At 39.8% G+C, this 23057-nt stretch overlaps 1 protein-coding gene across 1 annotated transcript in view; it reads left to right on the forward strand.

The window, feature by feature from the left end:
• Positions 1-23057, forward strand: part of PTPRN2 (protein tyrosine phosphatase receptor type N2) — a 1065701-nt gene that overhangs the window by 925818 nt on the left and 116826 nt on the right. The window contains exon 14 of the mRNA XM_061585692.1: positions 14212-14406. Within this exon, the coding sequence (XP_061441676.1) occupies positions 14212-14406 (195 nt within the window). The remainder of the gene's footprint in view (positions 1-14211; positions 14407-23057) is intronic.

Genomic DNA, 23057 nt, shown 5'->3' on the forward strand with positions numbered 1-23057 from the left:
ACTGTAAAACAGTGACTCCAATACCGATCTCACCAAGTTGGCCCAGAAGGATACCATGGTCAATGGTATCAAAAGCCACTGAGAGATCAAGTAAGAATAACGGGGTCGCACTCCCCCTGTCCTCCCAATAAAGGTCATCCATCAGGGCGACCAAGGCCAATTCAGTCCCATAACCAGACCTGAACCCAGACTGGGATGGGTCAAGATAATCTCTTTCATCCAAGAATACTTGCAACTGCTGCGCCACAACCCTCTCAATCACCTTCCCTACAAAGGAGGTATTTGCAACCTGTCGGTAGTTGTCACAAACGAATGGGTCCAGGGTGGGCTTTTTCAGGAGTGGTCGGATCACTCCAAAAGGATCTCCCCAAACTCAGCGAACAGGCATCAAAATGCCAAAGGGGACTCAATGTAAGCAAGCATAGAGTGATGCACATTGGAACAAAAACAAAAACCCAAACTCCACATCTACACTGATGGGGGGTTGACTCCCTTGTTGTCCATCAATCTTATTCTAGCAGATTTTCTGCTTTTGATGAATTGAAAAATATTGTTGGTCTTAATTATTTTAGCAATATGCTCTTCTTTTTTTGTATCTCTTTTACTGTGTGCTTGCCAAAGTTTGTTTTCCTTTTCTCATTTGAACAAGACTTCCGTTTTCTGAAGGATGCTTTATTTCCTCTAATAGCTTCCTTATTGCTGCTTGTTAACCTTGGTGGTGTCCTGTTGTACTTGGTGATACCTTTCCTGATCTGCAGTATATATTCTCACTCAGCTTCACCTTGAAGCTCTACACTTTCTAGAGAGATTTGACACTCTTGACTTTTGCCTTTCAACTTTCTTTTAACCAGTTCCCTCATTTCTAAGGCCTGTTCTGCTTTCTTTACAACTGACTCATGAAGACAAAAAATATTAGTAGTATGCAGTGGATTCAGATGAATCCCAAACTGAGGTGGGCTGCTTCAGACAGATTTGGGGGTTGTTCAAGCTGAAGCAACAAAGTGACCTAAACCAAAACAGTGACGTTCGGGACACTGGAGATTTGGACATTGAAAAAACACTGCAGATTGTATATTTGCAAAAACGTAAATATTTTTTCCCCAAGCTTGTGTTAAAAGGAAAATGATAGGGTGGGGAGAGGAAGGGAGGAGAGTTCTTGTGATTGATAGGTATAGCTTCTAATTAACCGGAATTATTTTACTAGGACTCTGAAATCACAGTGTTTGGGGGAAGAGATGTTGAAGTAATGTATCGCCTTGTTCTTGTCCTGCATTCTTTGCTAGTTCTGCTAGTGGTGCTTGCTTGGAAAATGCTGGACATTTGTCTGCTGCTGAGCCATATGCCCACACAACCGTTCCTGTCAAATCATCTGCACCTTAGTTTATGTGACTTTTGGAGCCAATTGATCAGAATCCAAGCCTGAAGCTGCTGATCATAACTCCCTAGCCCCTGCATCTATCATTCTGAAATTGTACAGGTTACATTCCTAGGGGCACCTCTACATTTCCATGCTAAAACCGTTGCCCACAAAACCACAGAGAGGAAGTGAATCCCTTCTAGTTCTTTCCCACAAAAATGAACTTTAAAGGCACCTGGCATAAAAAAAAAAATCTATCTTTCTGCAATTTGGCAGGTTTCTTCCATTGGAGCACATCTCTGATGTATGCCCATTAAACAATAAGGGAGATTAAGTGCATTCTTTTATTAATCACCCCCAAAGTGCCAACCATGCCCTTACAAGAAAAACACTGCAGCTATCTTTCTGAACTTTGGCAGGATTCATCCTCTTGGGCTAACTGTGCCTGAAAATTCCATCCAATGCTGTCAAAAAGTGGGGGGAAATTGTAGACTATTTTTAAAATTAAAATATTAAACTTGAAAGTTGCCTGGCACCAGCAAATGGACCTATTTGTCTGTAATTTGGCAGGCTTTATGCACTCAGGATGGATTACTATGCTTAAAAATTTCATCCTCAACCAAATCAGACAACCTCTGAAATGCTTTCAATGGAATTGGGCTGTTTTTGAAGCACTGAATTGGTGTCCAAACTGAATCTTATGGTTGGTGCACATCCCTAACAGTTCTCCTATGTTTTTGCTTTATTGATTGATCCCAGAATCACTTGGGCAAAAGCCCAATGATATGTGGCAGTCCAAAGGATTACCACTTGATGCAGACAGTTGCTTTGTCTTCTCTGTTTTTCAGTTTGATGTTAACAGTGTAGGAATAAAGTTTCCAAAGTGCTCGTGATCACTGGCCTTTGTAAAGCCAACCATTCAAATTGCCTAGATTCAGGATTTATCTGTTGGAAACTCTTTCCACTGCTAGGGTTCAGCCTTGGAGCTTGTGAAGTACTAATAAGTGGGTACTTTTGGCCATGTCCAATATTGCCTTTACCTAGCCAGCGATTAGCCATGAACATTCCCCCATATTTCGGAGACAGATGATAGCTCTGGCACCTCTACTTAGAAAATTTATAGAAGACAAGCAAGCCTTCGATCTATGACCGCTGTCCAGATTCACACTGCTTTGTGTATACAATAGTGAAATCCTCGTCTAGACTTTACTCGTCTAGACTCATTTTTTGCATGGGGGAGGCATTCCTCTGGAAGAACCACTGTGTGAAAAATTTAAAATGTTACCATTTCAGAGACAACATTATTATAGTATATCAAAGTCTGTTCTTATCTTTCTACATGGGAGAGAGGCAGGAAATGTTGTAAGAGGAAGGTGCAGAGAGCACCTAACCTACCTCACTGGGTTGTTGTAGGGATTAAATGAGGAGGGGGAGGACCATGTATACCACATTGAGCTCCCTGGAGAAAAAAAGGTGGGATATAAATGCAATAAATAAATACATCAGAGAGAGATACAGTGTTTTGTTTGTTCGTTTATTCTAAAATGTCTCATGGGTGGGTAAAGCTACTCATGTGAAGCATTGTATTTCTATGGCTTGGAGGTTGATGTGAATGTTAATGTATGTACATGTGAAATATATCTGGAAATTAAGTGGCTTCACTGTGGCTCTTATGATGAGGATCTAGAGTTGGATGAATTGAGAACATGGGAGACATTAGTGATTGTTTATAACATCCATCACTGACTGTTTGTGCTTTCCTTTAAATAGTAACTTCTGCTTTCTTCAGAGCAGAGTGCGAATACATAGCGCTTGCCCAGAAATGGCAATGGGTAAATTTTATAAAAGTGACTATAGATGGTGAAAGTAGTAGGCAAACAATTTTGCAATGACATGCAACAAAATAAAGTTTTTCTTTATAGCTTCTTTTTTTGGTTGGGAATCTTATTTCAGACTGAGCTCAGATTAAGCTGAGGTGAAAAACATAAAAATAGATTTATAAGGGTGGTTGCCATTCAGAGGTACTTTCTCTTTCCCCCTCCTTCCTGCAGAACACTTGTCTGCTTGTTCACTCTCTTGTTTAGTTTATGGATTGATTGTAAGTGGTTGCTCATCAAAGGACTGATTGTAAGTGGCTGCCATTTCACAAAATTATACACATAAAAAACACTAGATGGACAAAACATTTTGCTTTAGGGTGGCAAGCAACTGTGTTACAATTAAAGCTGAATACTTCTAAATAATTTGGGGGCATGCGTGGTATGGTGGAAGTGGGAAGTAATTGCATCCCATATAACTGTCCACCAGAGAACGCTACACTACTGGGGGAATTGGAATTAAATGCAATGCTCAAAATGTAAATGTTAAGCTGTGAAAGGAGGTAGGGGAATCACAAGAAAGATACCTAAAATGTTGTAATGGTGCCCCCTAGTGATGGTATTCAGTAACTAGACACTTGTGGCAGAGCTCATAGTGGTGGTTGAGCTCAACAGTAATTGTGGAACAATTCTAAATGAAAATTGAAGGGTCTTTATGCTCTTTTCCTTCCAATGTGACTTGGATGAACCTCTTAGATGTAAATCCCAGCCTTCCTTATCAACCATGGAGCACAGTATATCTGGTAAACTGAAAGGAAAATTGAGTGGATTTGGAATAGAACTGATTCTTTTTTTTATAAGTGATTTAAGTTTCTCTGCTTATGATAGAGACCCCAGGGTTTCCCTTGGTCTCAGACACCTGGTCTAACTCTTTCTCCCAAAATGCTAAATTGTTGGCACTCTCTTGTAGCCCATACTGTGAGTTGACCTCACCTGGAACTGTCTTTGACTCGTTGACTTGAAGAGGACAATTTATCATTTAGCTTGAAAAATTAAGCAGAAATTCCACAGTCTAGTTTATAAAAAGAAGTCCAGTAGATTCAACTAGTTTGTAGATAGAAGGTGGTGGACATTTTATTTAGGACTGTCCTCTTCAAGTTTAGAGCTTCTGTGAACAGTAAAAAACAATGCAGGAAATTGCATCTCCCAGTATGGTATGATGTATGCTGGCACTTTGTGTGTGTGTGTGTGTGTGTGTGTGTATGTGTGTGTGTGTGTGAGAGAGAGAGAGAGAGAGAGAGAGAGAGAGAGACCACATGACACATGATTCCTTGTGTAGCAGAAGCTCATGTAACCCTTATTCTTTTGTCTGCTGCATAGACATTCAGTGGATCCATACACATAGTATATAAAGTCTTTTTTAAAGAGTAATGCTATAGGAATTATGTTTTAAAAGTGCTGGGATTTGTGTTTCTTAGAGATTTGAAGGCCTGGAAAAAAAACTGGAAAAAATAGGGGGGGCAGTTCCCCCCTTTTCCCCCAAAGTCTTTTTTGTGTGTTTACCCCAAAATTTTAAAAAAATGGAGAAAAAAATGGGAAAAACATTATTCCCCAAATTTTTCCATTTGCACCCCAGGCCTTCACAACTCTACTGTTTCATAGGCATAGTTTGATTACATGTATGTTAAATGCCTATGAAATGTCAATATTGCTTTTTATGTAGCAGTCTTAGAAAATTTTGTTTAGTTGAGCAATAATTTAAGGACTATTTTTTGGGATGGTATCAATATGTAGCAAGGTTAGTGAGCCAATGTTGCCAGTGTGGTATGGAAGTAGTGTTGGACTAGGAATGGGATGACCAGGTGTAAATCGTCACTCGTCCACAGAGCTCACTGGCGACTCTGGCAGACTCTCCCTCTCTCACCCTAACCTACCTCATAGGATTATCTTCAGAGGAAGGGTGATATAAAAATGTCACAAATTTAATAGCAGTGTGTACAATTGGAGTGATCATCCAGTGCTTATCCTGTGCAAGCATAGTTGAAGTGAATGAAACATTCCTGGATAACGTTCACTGAGAAGCTCTTGCATTTGAAATACTGTGTACACTTCTGGTGGCCTCATCTCAAAAAAGATATTGTAGAGTTGGAAGAGGTTCAGAAAAGGGCAACCAAAATGATCGAGGGGATAGAGCAACTCCCTATGAAAGAAGCAGCATTTGGGCTTTTTAGTTTAGAGAAAAAGTGAGTAAGAGGTGACATGATAGAAGTTATAAAATTATGCATGGCATGGAATGTTAGAAGATTTAGGACAGACAAAAAAACCTATGAGTTCACACAGCACATAGTTAAACTATGGAATTCGCTCCCACAGGAGACAGGGATGGCCACCAACTTGGATGGCTTTAAAAGAGGATCAGACAAATACATGGAGGATAAGGCTATCAATGGCTGCTAGCCATGATGGCTATGCTACGCTCACTATCCACAGTCAGAGGTAATATGTTTCTGAAACCAGTTGCTGGAAACCGCAGTAGAGCAGAGTGCTCTTGTACTCGAGTTCTGCTTGTGGGCTTCCATGGGCATCTGGTTGGCCACTGTGAGAACAGGATGCTGGACTAGATGGGCCACTGGCCTGATTCAGCAGTCTCTTCTTATATTCTTACATGAGAATCTCCCAGTGGATTATGTCCATCCTCAAGAGACCCCATTTAAAAATCAATAACTGTTTATGAGGAAAAGAATATCAGTGTTTCATCGGCTTGGCTTGAGGGAAATATATCCTAAAGAAAGAGCTGCGTGTTGAGTATCTTTTCACAGGATATCTTGTATCAAGGTGACATTTAACATATTATGTGTTGAATGATTTCAAGTCAGAAACACAAGGTGCTCTTATGCCGTTGTTGTCTAGATAGAGTTAAATTGAGCTGCTTGAGGTGTGAGCCACTGAATAAGGGGCTACCCAGCAACCTTTTCCAGCCATGAATCCCCATGTGTTGACTGTGCTGGCTAGGGCGGAGTGCAGTGATCAGGGATGAAGTGATGTATTGTCTAAGAATATCTGGGGACTCAAAGTTGAGGAAGTCAGAAACTTTCTTGTAGAATTACTAACCAGTTATACGAGAGTGCTTGGATATAAAATGATTAGTCCCATTTAAATCAGTACAGCTGGGATCATTTTGATCTTAAGTGTTGTAGTTTAACCAGTCTGTGAATCAGGCCAATAGACTTCTGTGATATAGAACTCTGTTCATGGGAGTAAGAGAAGCTTAACTGAAGTGCGGGGGGCAGGGAGAGAACAAGTTTTAGTTTTCCCTTAACTATAACACCATCATCTACTTTACATGCACACATGCAAAATATTTCATGGTAGACCAAGTGGTTTAAATAGATGTTTTCTGGGCACTAGACATTTAAACCCTGCCTGGCTGTGATCTACATACTCTTTTCTACCTCTTCCTGTTTTTTAGTCTCATTTTCTCCACATTTTTGTGATAACTTGATAGCTGTCATCTGCTGTGAAAGCATGTGGCAACAGAAGCACATTGCTGTCACAGAGCAGGGACTTCCTGAAAGAAATGGCACTTGTGGCGTTATGCAGTCTGCACATCCAAATGGAAAACCTTTGCTAAAATGATGAGATTCTTTATCTCTGTGTGTGTATGTGTGTGCATTTGCAATGCCTGCCCTGAAATAGGTCATGAATGCAGAAGGCTTAGGCTGTGCATAAGAAGTGCCCACAGGAGCTCAAATGAAGCACCACCTGGCCAGTAATGCGCAGAACATGTTCCCATTCTTTGTTTAAGATTAAAGGGACTTGCACTAATCCAAATCTTCTGTGGTGGCTTAAGGGAAACCTCAACACTGTTTTGCAAAGGAAGAGCATTTTAGAAGGTGTTGCATAGAATAGCACTGCCCAGTACTGTTCAGCCCCTTCTGACAGTAGATGTCATGGGCAATGCTCCAATATAATTTCCTGTTAATCTGAGAAGTATCCAGTGCCCTTTTTAATTACACCTGTTAAAAAGAAGGGTGGGGGCTTGCAAAATATAATTTTAAAATAATGTTATATTTGTCTAAAGCCAAACCTTGAGCTCCTTTTCATTTTAGAATTGCGTGAGAAATGCATATATTAACTCTCACTTCAGAAATCCGTTTCAGCATCCCTGTCTCTCTACCCAGTTGTCAGCTTGCTGGAAAAAAAATGGAAATTATTCAAAACTGACTCTCTCTTTTTTAATTGTTTTGGGGGGAAAGAGTTTGGTTTCTATTTTAAAAAGTGTTTGTGCTCTGTTTAGGATCACCACCTGTTTCGTGTGTGTGTGTTTTTAAAAAAATTACAGACAAAAAAAAACTCTATAAACTATCGAAGCAGTATATTCATTGCATTGAATGCTGTTCCCAAATTTTTATTTTAATTATGGTAGTTTTTTGCTATGCAGCAATGTGATTTTCCATTATATATGGTAAATCTCTCACAAAAATGTTTCATAGAAATGAAATAAAAAGGGAGAAGTGTCTCCATTGGGAAGCAATTCCCATATAATGTGAAATAATGTCATCAGTTTCAAGTTAGCTTTTAAAATAAATGTTTATTCTCTGATAATCAATTGGTTGATAGTAGAAAAGGGCAAAAAATCATTCTTCCATACTTCTGCTATAAATAATGATTCTAAAACACATTTGTTACTCAAGTTTGCTTAACATCAATTAAAATTACAATATAAAAATATATCAGCAGTATAAAAATCACTATATAACAATTACAAATCAAAAGTATAACAATAGCTTGTAATGCAGCAATACACACGAGTTATGTGCAGTTTGTGTGTCACACGGGATACTGTTTGGGCAGATTTACAGCGGGTTCACACTGAACATATTTTAGTGCATAGGAATGATGCTAGGATAGTAAGCACACACAGGGCTGCATCGCAGTTGCTCAGTGAGGCTTTAGCAACCATAAGCAAACATGTTCTAATCTTTGGGGGGGGGTAGAGATAAGGGTTTCACTACTGACATGACATATGATTTCTCAGATTACTTCTTTAAAAATAGAAGTCACAGCAATGGGAATGGATTGCTGATAGGAAAAAAGGTTTACCAAAACTCTGGACCTCCACTTGGGCCCAAAAGCAGAAGTGGAGCCAAAGTGTAATCATGTTGTTCAGGGATGGAACCAGAATACAACATGGATTATTAAAACCAAGGACAACCTTTGAGTTTGCTGCTTTATCAGATGTAGTACCACTAACATTTTATTGGTCAGATTACTAAATATTGGCTGGGTGTTAACTCTAATGGAGAACGTGGTTTGAGTGTATTCCTGGCTAGGCTCCATTTTTTCCCCTTTCTATTCTATATTCATTTATTTACTTTATTTTTTAGTGGAGTTACTCATAAAAAGCTAAAAAAAGGCTACTATAGTAATGTGCAACAATAAAAGTAAAACCAGATAAAACAGTTCTCTAAAAAAACATTTGCAAATGAACACATCCTTCTGAGAAAGTCTGCAGAACTGAAATATACACGGTGTTGATGCCTGTCTAACATCAATAGATGGTGCGTTTCACAGGGCAGGTATCATTGTGCTGAGGGATCTGGTCTGAGCATCCTTTGAATGAACCTTCAGTTTTAATGATGTTGCACACACATGTTGCAAGCAAAAATGCTTTTCTAGAAATTGCTAGCAAGCACAACAAATCTGGTTCTAGAATGTTCTGTAAAAATTATCCTTTAAGGATGCTTTAAATTTGATTAAGTTTATTTATAAGCCACCTTTCCACAGCAAGCTGTGCCCAAAGTGGTTCACAACAAACATTCAAAGTATCAAAATACAAAGCATTGGAGTAGGGGAGAGAAGTCAGTTTCTTAATTTAGATTTAAATACACAAGCACAAAGTAAAAAAAGTAAGAAAGCTAACAGACAACAAAGCACCAGGTACTCTTCTTGCTGCACTGCAAGGAGCCTCAGCAGCCTGGCTTAGATACAGTTCAGAGGGGAGGGGGCCTCTCCCCAGGCTGGATGACACAGCTGGCTCCTTCTCTCCTCCACAAGGGACCCACAGCAGCAAAAAAGAAAATGCTGGGGAGGACAATGATGTTAAGCCCTCTTCCCCAGCTTCCTGGAAGGTCCAGCTGCTAGTGCAGACCTTATTGCACACATTTAAAAAGTCTACATACATGCCATACATTTAAAGCACACTGAAAGTACATTATTTCCCCTAAACTAATTCTGAGGACTGCAGTTTGTTAAGGGTTCTGGGAATTGTAGCTCTGTGAGGGTAGACTACAGTTCCCATGATTCTTGGGGGAAATAGTGTGCTTTCAATGTGCTTTCCAAGCATGGCGAGTATAAAGCCAAAGAAAAGCAAAGTTAAAGACATGAATGCTACCTTCTATGTGGTGGCAGAATAGTGTATGGTTGGGCAGTAGCCTACATGTGTTGGCCCAAGAGATCATTTTGCACAGGCCTTGCTCTATACCAGTACAATGTTTGCCCAGCCAGGAACATCAGTAAAGTGGTTTTGTTTCCCTCTTTGCTTCACATAGAACAAGATGTTGCTTTTAGCTGTTGCAGCTGCAGATGTAGCAGCAGGAATGATTGGACTAGAAGTAAGAAAGTAAAGAGCTGTCACTGCTCTGAGAATTTTTTATTTCTTCTGTTGTGCTAATAATGAAAGGGTGGGGAGAAGAGTAAACATTGTGATAAGTATTACTTTAAAAATAAAGAGTATCATTTGGGGTTATATCCAGCAAAGTCAATTTAAGTCCACTGATTTCAATGAATCTAGCCTAACTAACATTGGATATCGCCCATTTTTCTGTTGTACTCTTTGTACATGTAGGCTGACCTTCCTATTGTGTACCCTGGTAACTGTATAGTAGCTTACACAGAAGCTTAATTTATATTAAGGATGGCCTTATAGGCCCTTTCCAACTCTACACTATAATAATATAATAATAATAATAAAATTTTATTTAGCAGACGCCCATCTGTCTGACTGAACGGACACTCTGAACGGACACTACACACTACACACATGACTATTCTATATTTATTCAGAAAAATAAGTCTGTAGAAAAGGATGATCCCTTTCTTAAAAATTAACTATTATGCCATGTTTAGCCCTATTATTTTTGTATTAATAAGAGCTATTAATTTCTAAGAATTCACTTGTTCCTAATGCTTCCCTCACCCCACCCAAATGTCAGCAATCTGTACCGGAGAAACCAATTGTAGAGTACGGTCCTGGTCAGGATATGAGAAGTGAGAACATACAGAGACAAATAAATATTCCTATTACTTGAAGAGAGACTTGTATATAAGCTTATGCATTGATCCAATGTGTGAGATATTTGCAGTAATTTATGTTCATCATGTAATTATTCACCTTTTAAATTTTATCTTACATTTGCTTTTTGCTCAACTGTTTTCCCATCCCATGAAAACATGTAATATAAGCATTCAATACATCATGCTTTAAAAGTTTTATTTCCATATAAATTATAAGCAGAACCATTCCAAATATCACATTGGTTGCCAGTTACACATAATGGTTAGTAATCAATTTGGCCAAAAGGTATTTTAAAGATGCCTTCACATGCCTATTAAAAGTAATCTCTGACTCAGGTCCAGACAGCATGGGTTGCAGCACAGTTTGGAACAAGGGCAGGTTGATCAGAAGCATGATGCTTATCCAGATGTTCCCCCTCCATCACACAAACATGATGGGGCTCTAGATTGATGTGGTGGCTGTCACAGAGTAGGAGGCAAGTTGAGTTTTCCCTTGATCTCCTGTTCTTGCGCTCCTGCCATTTCCCAAAACAAAAGTTCCAAGAAATCTTGACAGACTGCCATTGTCCTACATTATTTATTTATTTATTATTTATTTAATTTAATTTATATACCGCCCTAAGCCAAAAAGGCTCTCTGGGCGGTGTACATAAAAGATAAAACAAGCAAAATATATAAATACAGTAAATATTACAGAATCAAAAATCAAAACAACAAACAACAAAAACCAAGCAACATCAAAATATAACAATAATAAGATACTGTTTAAAATACACGATAAAAACAATTATTAAGATACATTTTAAAATGCCTGGGAGTGTAAAAGGTTTTCACCTGGCACCGGAAAGATAGCAGCGTTGGCGCCAGGCGTACCTCATCGGGGAGACTATTCCACAATTCGGGGGCCACCACCGAGAAGGCCCTAGTTCTGGTCACCACCCTCCGAGCTTCTCGATGGGATGGCACTCGGAGGAGGGCCTTAGATGTTGAGCACAGTGTACGGGTAGGTTCGTATTGGGAGAGGCGTTCCACCAGGTATTGCGGTCCCATGCCGTGTAGGGCTTTATAGGTCAAAACCAGCACTTTGAATTTAGCCCGGAAACAAATAGGAAGCCAGTGCAGATGGGCCAGAATGGGTGTTATATGAGCGGACCTTCTGGTCCGCGTCAGTAGTCTGGCCACTGCATTCTGGACTAGCTGTAGTTTCCGAACTATCTTCAAGGGCAGCCCAACGTAGAGCGCATTGCAGTAGTCCAACCTAGAAGTTACCAGAGCGTGAACAACTGAGGCGAGGTCATCACTGTCCAGATAGGGACGTAGCTGGGCTACCAGTCAAAGATGGTAAAAAGCGTTCCGTGCCACCGAGGCCACCTGGGCCTCGAGAGACAAGGAAGGATCGAAAAGAACTCCCAAGCTACGAACCTGTTCCTTCAAGGGGAGTGTAACCCCATCAAGAACAGGATGAACATCCTCCATCTGGGCAGTGAAGGCACTCACCAACAGCGTCTCGGTCTTGTCTGGATTGAGCTTCAGTTTGTTAGCCCCCATCCAGTCCATTATCGCGGCCAGGCAGCGGTTTAGCACATTAACAGCCTCACCTGAAGAGGATGAAAAGGAGAAATAGAGTTGCGTGTCATCAGCATACTGATGACAACGCACCCCAAAACTCCTGATGACCGCACCCAGCGGCTGCATGTAGATGTTGAAAAGTATGGGGGACAGTACCGATCCCTGCGGGACTCCACAATGGAGAGTCCAGGGTGTCGAGCAGTGTTCCCCAAGCACTACCTTCTGGTGACGACCCACCGAGTAGGAGCGGAGCCACTGCCAAGCAGTACCCCCAACTCCCAACTCCGTGAGTCTCCCCAGAAGGATACCATGGTCAATGGTATCAAAAGCAGCTGAGAGATCAAGGAGAATCAACAGAGTCACACTCCCCCTGTCCCTCTCCCGACAAAGGTCATCATACAGGGCGACCAAGGCTGTTTCGGTGCCAAAACCGGGCCTAAAACCGGATTGAAATGGATCAAGATAATCAGTGTCATCCAAGAGCCCCTGGAGCTGGCCGGCAACCACCCGTTCCAGAACCTTGCCCAGGGACGGAACATTCGCCACAGGTCTATAGTTGTTCAAGTTATCTGGGTCCAAGGAGGGTTTCTTCAGGAGTGGTCTCACCACCGCCTCTTTTAGGCAGTCAGGGACCACTCCCTCTCTTAAAGAGGCATTTATTACCTCCTTGGCCCAGCCGGCGGTTCCGGTCCTGCCAGCTTTCACCAGCCAAGATGGGCAAGGATCTAGAACAGACGTGGTCGCCCGCACCAGTCCAAGGATCTTGTCAACATCCTCGAGCTGCACCGACTGAAACTCATCCAATAAATGAGGACAAGACCGTGATCTGGATGCTTCATTAGGACCAACTGCTATAATATTGGAGTCTAAGTCCCGACGAATGCATGCGATCTTATCTTGGAAGTGCCTGGCGAACTCTTCACAGCGGGCTACAGATGAGTCTATAATATCCCGAGGGCCAGAATGTAAAAGCCCTCGTACAGTTTTAAAGAGCTCCGCTGGGCGGGAAAGAGATGCCTTAATTGTGGCAGCACAATATCTCTTTTTTGCTGCCCTCACCGCTACTATATACCGCTTAGAACAGGCACTTACCAAGGCATAATTGCATTTGTCGGGAGTTCGCCTCCATCTGCACTCAAGCCTCCTCCTTTCTTGCTTCATCACTCTCAGCTCCGAGGTATACCATGGAGCTGTATGAGCTCTACATAGGAGGGGACGCATGGGAGTGATCGTGTCAACCGCCCGGGTCATCAGACAGTCATCAGACTATCAGATAACATCTTAGAGTTTTCTTATTAAAAGAACCCCAATATTTTCTGGCAGCAAGTCTAGTACATATAGTAGTGATGCTAATAGTCAACTGCTTGAAAAACTCTATGCACACAACATAATTAAAAACTAAAACTGTAAATGTAGAAAAAATGTAGAAAAATTCATGACTCCTTAGCCAAATGGATTTATATTCTACCTGGTGTTACAGGGAGGATCTGCAAGAAACTGTTTCAGTGTGGAGTAATCCTGATCAGGGTTCCAGATGGTCAGCCATCCATTCTTCCAGGATACTCAGTTGTATCTCCCCCCCCCTCCCCATCCTTGACATCTCAAGCCAATCAAGACAGTGTTGACCAAGATGGGCCAAATTTGGAATGGTAAACTGTCTCAGTGGTGCAGTTTGGTAATTTTAGACTCTGAACTTAATTATCTCATGGGAATCCCTTTCTTCCCTTTAGATGGCAATATTACTAAAAAATGTTGTAAGCCAGTCTTGCTGCATCTGGGGGCACATCTCCCATTCTACTGAGTAGGGCCCTGGACATCTGCCCCAAAGTGCAGCCATAATGGTACCACTAAACTGTCTCACACATGTTTCATTTGCTAACCATTTATGCCATGATTGAAATCAGTATTCTGGTTGTAGTGGTCACAGTTTTGTCTCTAACCTGTGTATTTTCAAATCTCGTGTTTTGCATGAATCTTAATAAACTTGGGTAGAGAGCAATGCAAGCTATAGAAATATAGCTACAGTCCTGCATACAGACAAAAAAAGTTGTCCACATAAACTTTAGCGGCAGTAACAGGACTTCAGTCTACATGCAGGATCAAACTCATATGTATTAAATTAGAGTCTGGATTTTAATCCTGGGATATTTGTTCTCTCTCTCTCTTTTCTAGGAGTTATGCCGTCAGCGTATGGCAGTAAAAACATCAGATCACCCAGAGCCTCTGCATACTTCGCGGATTAACAGCATATCTTCGCAGTTCAGTGATGGACCCATTCCAAGTCCTTCTGCTCGAAGTAGCACTTCTACCTGGTGTGAAGAACCAGTCCAGTCCAACATGGACATATCCACTGGTCACATGATATTGGTAAGGCACTGCAATAGTGTTGAATTCAACTGAAGAGTGGAGCTTCACCTGAACTATGAGAAATACAGTGGGTGCATAAAATAAATACCCTTCCACAACTATTTTTTTTAAAAATTCAACTCTTTTAAAGCCAATATAATTGCTCTAATCTTACTAATCTTATAACTTTAAATTGAATCTTAATACTTTGATTTTGTTTGTTAATGGTGTGTTGATTGTTAAAGTAAGAAAATGAATTTATTTTTCTCAGGTTACTTTCTATTATGCATGCTGTAGGAGCTATGAATGTTGGAGCTATGAAAGCTGTCCACTTTTAAAACCTGTTTTTTATTGGAAAAGATATGAACGGATAAGCAGTTATAAACTCTGAGTTCCAACCTTTTTAAAAACAATCTAAATTTGGTACCTCCCATTTTACCCACATGCATTTATAGAAAAGTCTCATTGATTTAAATTAAACTTGCTTACAAGTAAATGTTTTATATTTTCAGCCTGTGGTTTAATCTTAAAATGTCACAGAGAATTGTCATTTCCTCTGAAGAATTGGAGTTCCTTCCTTCCAGTCCTGGGTACGTGTAGGACAGGCTATAGTTGGCTAATGGAAGTTGCTCTGAGCATGCTCAAGAGGCAGGGCTGGCAAAATAATTCTGCTTTTTAGGCTCTGGAATAAAGTAAAGCTTCAAAACCTTAGGTGGTAGCTTCATCCACAGATTAAAAATAAATACCACAATTCTTGGATGCAGAATCAAAACTGGGTGATCAGACACCTGGAATTTGTGTTGTAAATGGTTTGCGTTCTGGGCTGTGTGCAACTGAAGTGTCCTTTCGGTGCCAGGATTTCCACTTGTGCAATGGGACTTCACTCCACTCCACCACCCACACATTCCACACCCTCCCCAAATCTGCTGTGGAGGATTAGGAAATCCCTAGACCAGTTTTGGAAGGGGTTCAGGGGAAGAGGGAGAAAATCCAATTGTGTAAGCTGCTGGGACATTTTCCTTAGCGATGCCTTGGATACAACTCTGACACTTGGCATGGCAACCAAAGGGTTCTAGGTTGAAGTCCTGTTGACAGCCCAAATCTATTTGTGTAGCTGCCTGGATATCAAATGGTTTCAGATGTTTTTAGTAGGTGAAAAACTGTTGGCTTCTTGCTCTGTAATTATGTCAGCAACTTAGCCAATAGAATCTCTTATAAGGAATCTATCTTGCCTCACTACAACACTTCTGTGATCCTTCCATTTTTAAAAATGCAATCTCCCTACCTTCTGTGTTGGAAACAAGTGCCCTCTTAGTATTAAGTTGCTGATTTTTTTTAAAAAAAGTTTTATTTGTTAAAATTGAACAGATACTCTACTGCAAAAACGAAGTCAAGTTCTCAACTTTAATCAATTTGGCTATAAAAGTGACTTAAAACAAAGCTAAGTCAAACACCAGACACTGAATCTAAACACAGTTTTTCTAGCTAAATAACTTCCTAATGCTCCAGGTCTTAAATTCAGATATAACAGATGCATCCACATATGAGATATCCACATATTTCATGATGCAAAAAACACAAATCAAAACAACCCAGCCTTTATGCCTTCTCAGTTCTAGATTTTTCACCTGTGCCAACATGTTCATTTACTTGTTTTTCTTGTCACAACTAGAAAAACAAATAACTAATACACTAGCACTTGGGTCACAAAATAATGGGTTGTATTCAACTAGTGCATACCCTGAACATGCCTGATCTCATCCGATCTCAGAAGCTAAGCAGGGTAAGGCCTGTTTAGTACTTGGATGGGAGCCCCTGCCGTAGGTTTTTCCTCCTTTTCAGAGAGCCAGTGTGGTGTAGTGGTTAAGGTGCTGGACTACGACCGGGTTCGAATCCCCACAAAGCCATGAAGCTCCCTGGGTGACCTTGGGCCAGTCACTGCTTCTCAGCTTCAGAGGGAGGCAATGGTAAACCCCCTCTGAATACCGCTTACCATGAAAACCCTATTCATAGGGTTGCCATAAGTCAGGATAGTTGAAGGCAGTCCATTTCCATTTTTCATTCAACTAAGTCCTACTCATTGAAACATATGAACATAAGTTAGCCTTGTCTATTAACTTCTATTAACAATTTGCTGTTGAACAGGACTCGCACAGAATACTACACAATAACTTTAAAAAAAATTAAAAGTTTTGCTAAGGTTTCCGTATTATGCCCAAAATAGTCTTAAAACTTATTTTTGAGATGAAATCTATTAAAATAAAGCAAATAAATGGGGATGTTCATGCTAAAAATGTGGACCATATTAATGTTTCATCTATTAACTCAACAAAAGCTGGAACTGGAAACAGGCTGCATATTTATTTATTTATTTATTATACATGTATACCACCCCATAGCCGAAGCTCTCTGGGCGGTTTACAGTAACTAAAAACAAATACAATTTAAAATACATCTTTTAAAAAACAATTTAAAACACAATTTAAAAATTTAAAACAATATAAAACATTGGCCCACATGTCTGGTTATTAAAGTCAGGAATATAGTACTGCTGTATCATTATCCAGCATTCAGTTGGTGTCATTTTCCTTCACTAAACTGCCTTCTGATGGATAAAAACATGGACAATGTGTGTTATACATTAAGCCAGAGGTTCCCAAACAGTGGTCCACAGACCGCCAGTGGTCCACGAACTTCATTCAAGTTGTCCATGGTGTCTGTGGTTGAGGATAGGTGATGGCACATCCATTGCATTAGATATTCTTATTGATTTTTAATTGTATTTTTATTTCTTTTGCATTTTGTTGTATTACAAATTTCAGCTCAATGGATTTAAGTTCTATGGAATTGTAATACAATAACATATAATACATAAGAAATACAAGAAGCAATAAAAATACAATTAAAAATTATACAGCATCTAGTACAGAACATTCCAATAGCCAGAAAAATAATTAAGTGGTCTGCCAAGACCCTCAGCAATTTTCAAGTAGTCCATGAGCTTATTGAAAGGTTCAAAAAGGGTGCTGAAATGATGCAACATCTTGGGAATCAGAGCTGCAAGGGATTGTGTGTATGTATGTGTGAGCACAAATTAAAACCACTGAGCATAAAATAAGCAAATAGCAATAATTCAGGAAATTTCTGTGTTACTCTGTCTTAGTCTTTGCGAAAGACAAAGGCCAGACAAAATATCTACTCTTATTATTATTTTATTATTATTATTTTATTTATTTTAATAATTTATACCCCGCCCTAGTTCATAGAATTCAGAGCGGCGAACAAAAAACAATGTCCAATACAATCTAATATAAAATAAGAGTACAATAAAATCATTAAAAAATCAATTAACTATTAAATGTTTAAAAGCTAGAAGAAACAAAAAAGTTTTTAACTGACGGTGAAAGTCCATGAGTGAAGAAGAACGTCGGATCTCTGGTGGAAGATTATTCCATAGGATGGGCGCTATGGTCGAGAAGGCTTTATTTCTAGTATTGGCACAGCGGATTATAAAGGTGGATGGGATGATGATGAGAGAGTGTTCGAAAGGTATTCTTGTCGGTCGCTGAGGTTTAAATTCCAGAATACGATTTGATAAATATATTGGTGCTAAACCATTTAGAGCTTTGAAAGTTAATACTAAAATTTTGAACTGATGACGGAAAGAGAACGGAAGCCAATGAAGTTGATAAAGAAGAGGTGTGGTGTGTGTTTGTGGACCTGCTCTGGTCAGCATTCTTGCCATTGCTCTTACAATTACAACCATTTTTAAGGAGGTCACATAGAAAGGGTTTATTTTGGGCTTGAATGCCAAGAAAAAATGTTAAGTGGAAAGTTAAGCAGATAGTTTTTTGCCCAATGGTCGTGTTTCCAGAATCCTCTTTACAGGCATGTAAAGGGAGCATATTATTTGACTATGGAGAATCATATTGCCGGTGTGTGGTGGCCGGTGAGCTTCCTCCAGAATGCACATGTGAGTATTCTAAATCTCTCTCACATACATGTGTACACATATCACCCACTTTGATTGCAATAAAGGCATTAGCATTTTGTCTCCATTTGTATCCCTCCCACTCTCTGTCATTGCTACCCAAATGCATCCCTGTATTCTTACACGTACACGTCCTTGATTGCACATGTGTATGCCACATATACCTTGTGTCCCTTCCAGTAGGCTGCAGTTTTTTTGTTTAGTGTACTTAGAAGTGGGGATTTATTTACTTGTCTATAATCTGCTTTTCAACTAGTTTTTCAAAGTGGCTTACATTTAAGAGACATAATATAACAATACCATATTAAAAATCAAATAAAGCACTTAAAATAGCAGTGCAGAAAAAATAGTATTCTGGGAGGCATGTTACTATTTATTCTAATATTTTTACTGTGTTTTGCTAGTTTTTAGATGTCATCCAAAAACAGGAAGGGGGAGCATGTTAGGCCTTCCTATGGAGAGGATTCTATACACTATGGTACCACCACTGAAAAGGCCCTGTCCTTGACATCCACCATTCAGATCTTTTTAAATGATGGACCAAAAAGCAAGAAACCTAGACAAATGTATGTTGTAGAAAAAGGTGGTCCTTAAGATATCCTGATTGCCAGATAGGGCTTTAAAGATTATTACTACTGTCTTTAACTTGATCCCAAGAATCAACTCGTAACCAATGCAATTGATGTAGGGTAAGTGTCATGTGATCTGACTGCCTTGTTCCAATAGTATCCTGGCAGCCACATTTTGTACTATTTGTAGTTTCAGAACTGTTTTTAAAGATAGCCTCATGTAATTGCAGTAATCCAGTCTGGTTCTAATGAGTGCATGGGTAAAACAGATCCACCTTCTTTAGATAGCAAACTAGCTGAAATGGGTAAAAAACATTTCAAGCTACCAATGGCACCTGGACATCCAGTGCTAATGTTGGTTCAGAATTTCTGTGCCTTCCCTTGGATCATATTGGATCAGATGATACAAATGAATGGTATAATTGGGTATCATCAGCATACTGGGGATGCTTCAGCCCAGAACTTTTGCTGACCTCATCTAGCGGTTTCAGGGAGAACAAGATGGATCCCTATGGCACCCCATAAGCGAAAGGCTTCCAGCCCTAGGTAAGATGGCTGGTAGATCTGGGGCATAGCGTGGCGGTGGTCTCTTGTATTTGCACAGCAGCACAATTTAATTTTGCATGTATTAGTTTGCCTGTAACTTAACAATGAGCATGCCGAACTGAAGGGGCTAGCCATTTTGCATTTATTGTATTATGGACAAAATTGCAGGATCGTGTTGGTCCATTAGAAAAAAAAATCCAAAAGCAAAAGTAGGTTGATACCGGTACAGAATTCTTTGTGGAATGTATATGCGAGAAGGGCAGTAAGAATAGAGGAACAGAAAGCTAGAACTATAAGAGTATTTCGTATGAGATTCTGTTTAAGTTATATAAATCCACGAACTGTGCTACAGGAAGGGCAAAGTAATTATGGGGCTCCTCTGAAAAATAACTCTTCATACCTCAGTCAGTAGGTTGCTGGGGGTGGGAAGGTGCCTCCACAAGTGGTCAGTCTGCATTCCCATTGCTACAGGTGCCATTCCCTATACCAGGGGCAGGAAATCAGAGGTCCTCCAGATGTTGCTGGACTACAGGTTCCATCATCCCTGACGATTGGCTGTGCTGGCTGGGGCTGATGGGAGTTGGAGTCCATTAATATTTGGAGGGCCACAGGCTTCCCACCTCTGCCCTATCTCACCAGTGACTGATTGCTATTGCGGAATAGGACAAACATGCCAAACTGAAGTAGGATTTTCTTTTTAAGGGCAAATAAAGAGCATTTGTTTGGTCCATATAGAATATTCTAAATGCTAGAATAAAAATGTTTAATAAACGTTTACATTGAACATTACATCTTCAAATGCATTGAAATAAATCAATGAACAGTCAAATATAAAATATTGCTCCCCTCCCAACATTCTTGTATTAGGATATACATTTGGAATCATGGAGTGCTCCTGCTAGTAATATATTCAGTTCTTGTCACCCAAATTTGCAGAAAGAAAGAAAGCCACACAAAAGGAATCTGATAATGGAAGGTAGCCTGGTTGAATAAACTCCCTTTGTTTGCCATATTCTCCCTATTAACTCTGTAATTAATTATACATAACTAAGGAAAGCTATGGAAATTGCATTTCGAGATGTATCATATCTGACTTCATTTCAGACTTTCATGCAATTTACTATTAATGAAGCAGGCATGGAAGCCCCAGATCTATAATTATTACTTACCATTTGAATGAGAAGCAAAAATTATTATCAGCATAGTTTCAAATGAAAGAGGATTAATGGCCAGTGTTGAAATTGTTAAATCTTACAAAAAATAATTTTCACTAAAGCATTTTGCCCGTAAGAGATTTCTAGAACATTGTTTGCCATGAGACCAACCATCTCCCATGTTAGCATGCATTTTTCTAAGTTTGACAGGGTGCAAATATTTTTCAAATGAATGAATATTTTATGGTGTCTGAAGCTGTTCCATCTTCACACTGTTGCAGTTCTCATTGCTCATATATCATGTATATTTTATATATATATATATATACACGCACACACACATACACACACACACGCGCACACACACACAAACTAGTGTTTCTAGCAGAAGAGCAATGAAGTATTGGACTAAAGTGAGGGGGGGGACTGCTGCACCCAACATTTAAATATTTCAGTTTTGTATTGGGAATTTTAACATGATACTTATGACAATTTTATTTAATTATTGTAGGGCCTAAAACTGTAGATGAAACACAGTATTGTTACCATTGCTATGTTAAGATGTCTGAATTATTACATTATATTCACCAGGTGAGGCTTTCAATTGAAATGAGATTTTTAATTTTTGTAATTTTTATATAAATAAGTGCCAGTTCTAGTCAGGTATTTCAGTGGGAGGCTGTGTTGGGTTTTATATTTATTGATTTATTAAATTTCTATCCCGCCTTTCCTTCCAGAAGGAGCCCAGGGTGGCAAACAAGGGACAAAACACTAAAAGCATCTTAAAAACATCTTTTGAAATAAAACATCTTTAAAAAAACCCTTTAAAATCTTAAAAAGCAATTCCAAAAAAGATACAAACTGGGATAAGGTCTCTATTTAAAAGGCTTGTTGAAAGAGGAAGGTATTCAGCAGGCGCTGAAAAGGTAACAAAAATGGCACCTGTCTAATATTTAAGGTGAGGAAATTCTAAAGGGTCCTCTTCCCATGTAGTGTATAATGGACTTCCTGATAAGATGGTATCTGCTGGAGGCCCTCACCTGCAGAGCACAGAGATTGACTGGGTATATAAGGGGCAAGGGCACAAAACCTCCTATATTATGAGGAACAGACTTCCTGATAAGATAGTATCTGCAGGACCCCTCACCTGCAGAGCATAGTGATTGACTGGGTATATAAAGGGCAAGCCGATATTTCAGGTGTCCTGGTCCCAAGCTACATAGGGCTTTGTACACCAAAACTGGCACCCTGAATTACATTAGAGGTATGAGAAACAAAACTAGCAGTGGTAAGAGGGATATGCAGCCCTACTTGTACAGAGTTTCTGGGAATCACAAGTGGGTAGGTGCTGTTCCACTCAGGTCCTGCTTGCAGGCCTCCCATAGACATCTGGTTGACCACTGTGGAAACAGGACACTGGACTCTATTGGTATTTGGCCTGTTCTTATATTATACCCTAAGTGCATGTTTTGCAAGTCCAGTTTAAATGATTGAAATTTACTTCAATAGGGAAGGGTCATAGCTCAGTGGTAGAGCATCTGCTTTTCAGTCTCCAGCATCTCCAGATAGGGCTGGGAATGTCCCCTGCCTGAAATCCTGCAGAACCACTGTCAGTTAGTGTAGACAATACTGAGCTAGATGGACCAAAGGCAGCTTCCTGTGTACTTCCAAGAACAATAGGCATAGTCACATTGGCTTGCTTTGGAGTGGGTGATTTTAGAACATGGACTGGAGTCCCTGCATTTCCTATGTGATCCTCCCACTTGGAAGGGCTATTTATAGTTCCAAATGGAGAATGTGAAATGTTAGAATCTGGCCTATTGCCATGTAATCATGTAAAATATAAATGTGTTCCACTTGAGAATGAAAACCAAATTCTGAGTTTGTGAAACTTGTTCCACACTTATTGTTTGTGTTTATATGAACGAATATATATATTGGAGCTAATTTAACAAATTAACAATGTGGGTTGTATAAAATGTTAGCCCTACTTAGAGTACACCCATTAACAACAACAGTCATAACTAACTTAGGTTCCTTCATTTCAGTGGGTCTACTCTGAGTATAATTTAGTTGGATACAGCCTAATATTTCCATTAGTCAGTGGAAGGCAGAGATTATTTGTGAATTTGGTTCTTAATTTTTAATGTTGGGAAAAATATATATTTAATTCACTGGTTCTCAGTTTTTTTTTTCCTGTGGACCACTTGAAAACTGATGAGGATCATGGTGAGGAGGGGAGAGTGTTCTTGCACTCGGGTCCTGCTTGCGGGCTTCCCCCAGGCACCTGGTTGGCCACTGTGAGAACAGGATGCTGGACTAGATGGGCCACTGGCCTGATCCAGCAGGCTCTTTTTATGTTCTTATGTTCTTATGGTGGACAACTTGATCATTTTTCTGACTGTGGTAGTT

Source organism: Rhineura floridana, chromosome 10 (genome assembly GCF_030035675.1).
Source record: "Rhineura floridana isolate rRhiFlo1 chromosome 10, rRhiFlo1.hap2, whole genome shotgun sequence".
Taxonomy (NCBI): domain Eukaryota; kingdom Metazoa; phylum Chordata; class Lepidosauria; order Squamata; family Rhineuridae; genus Rhineura; species Rhineura floridana.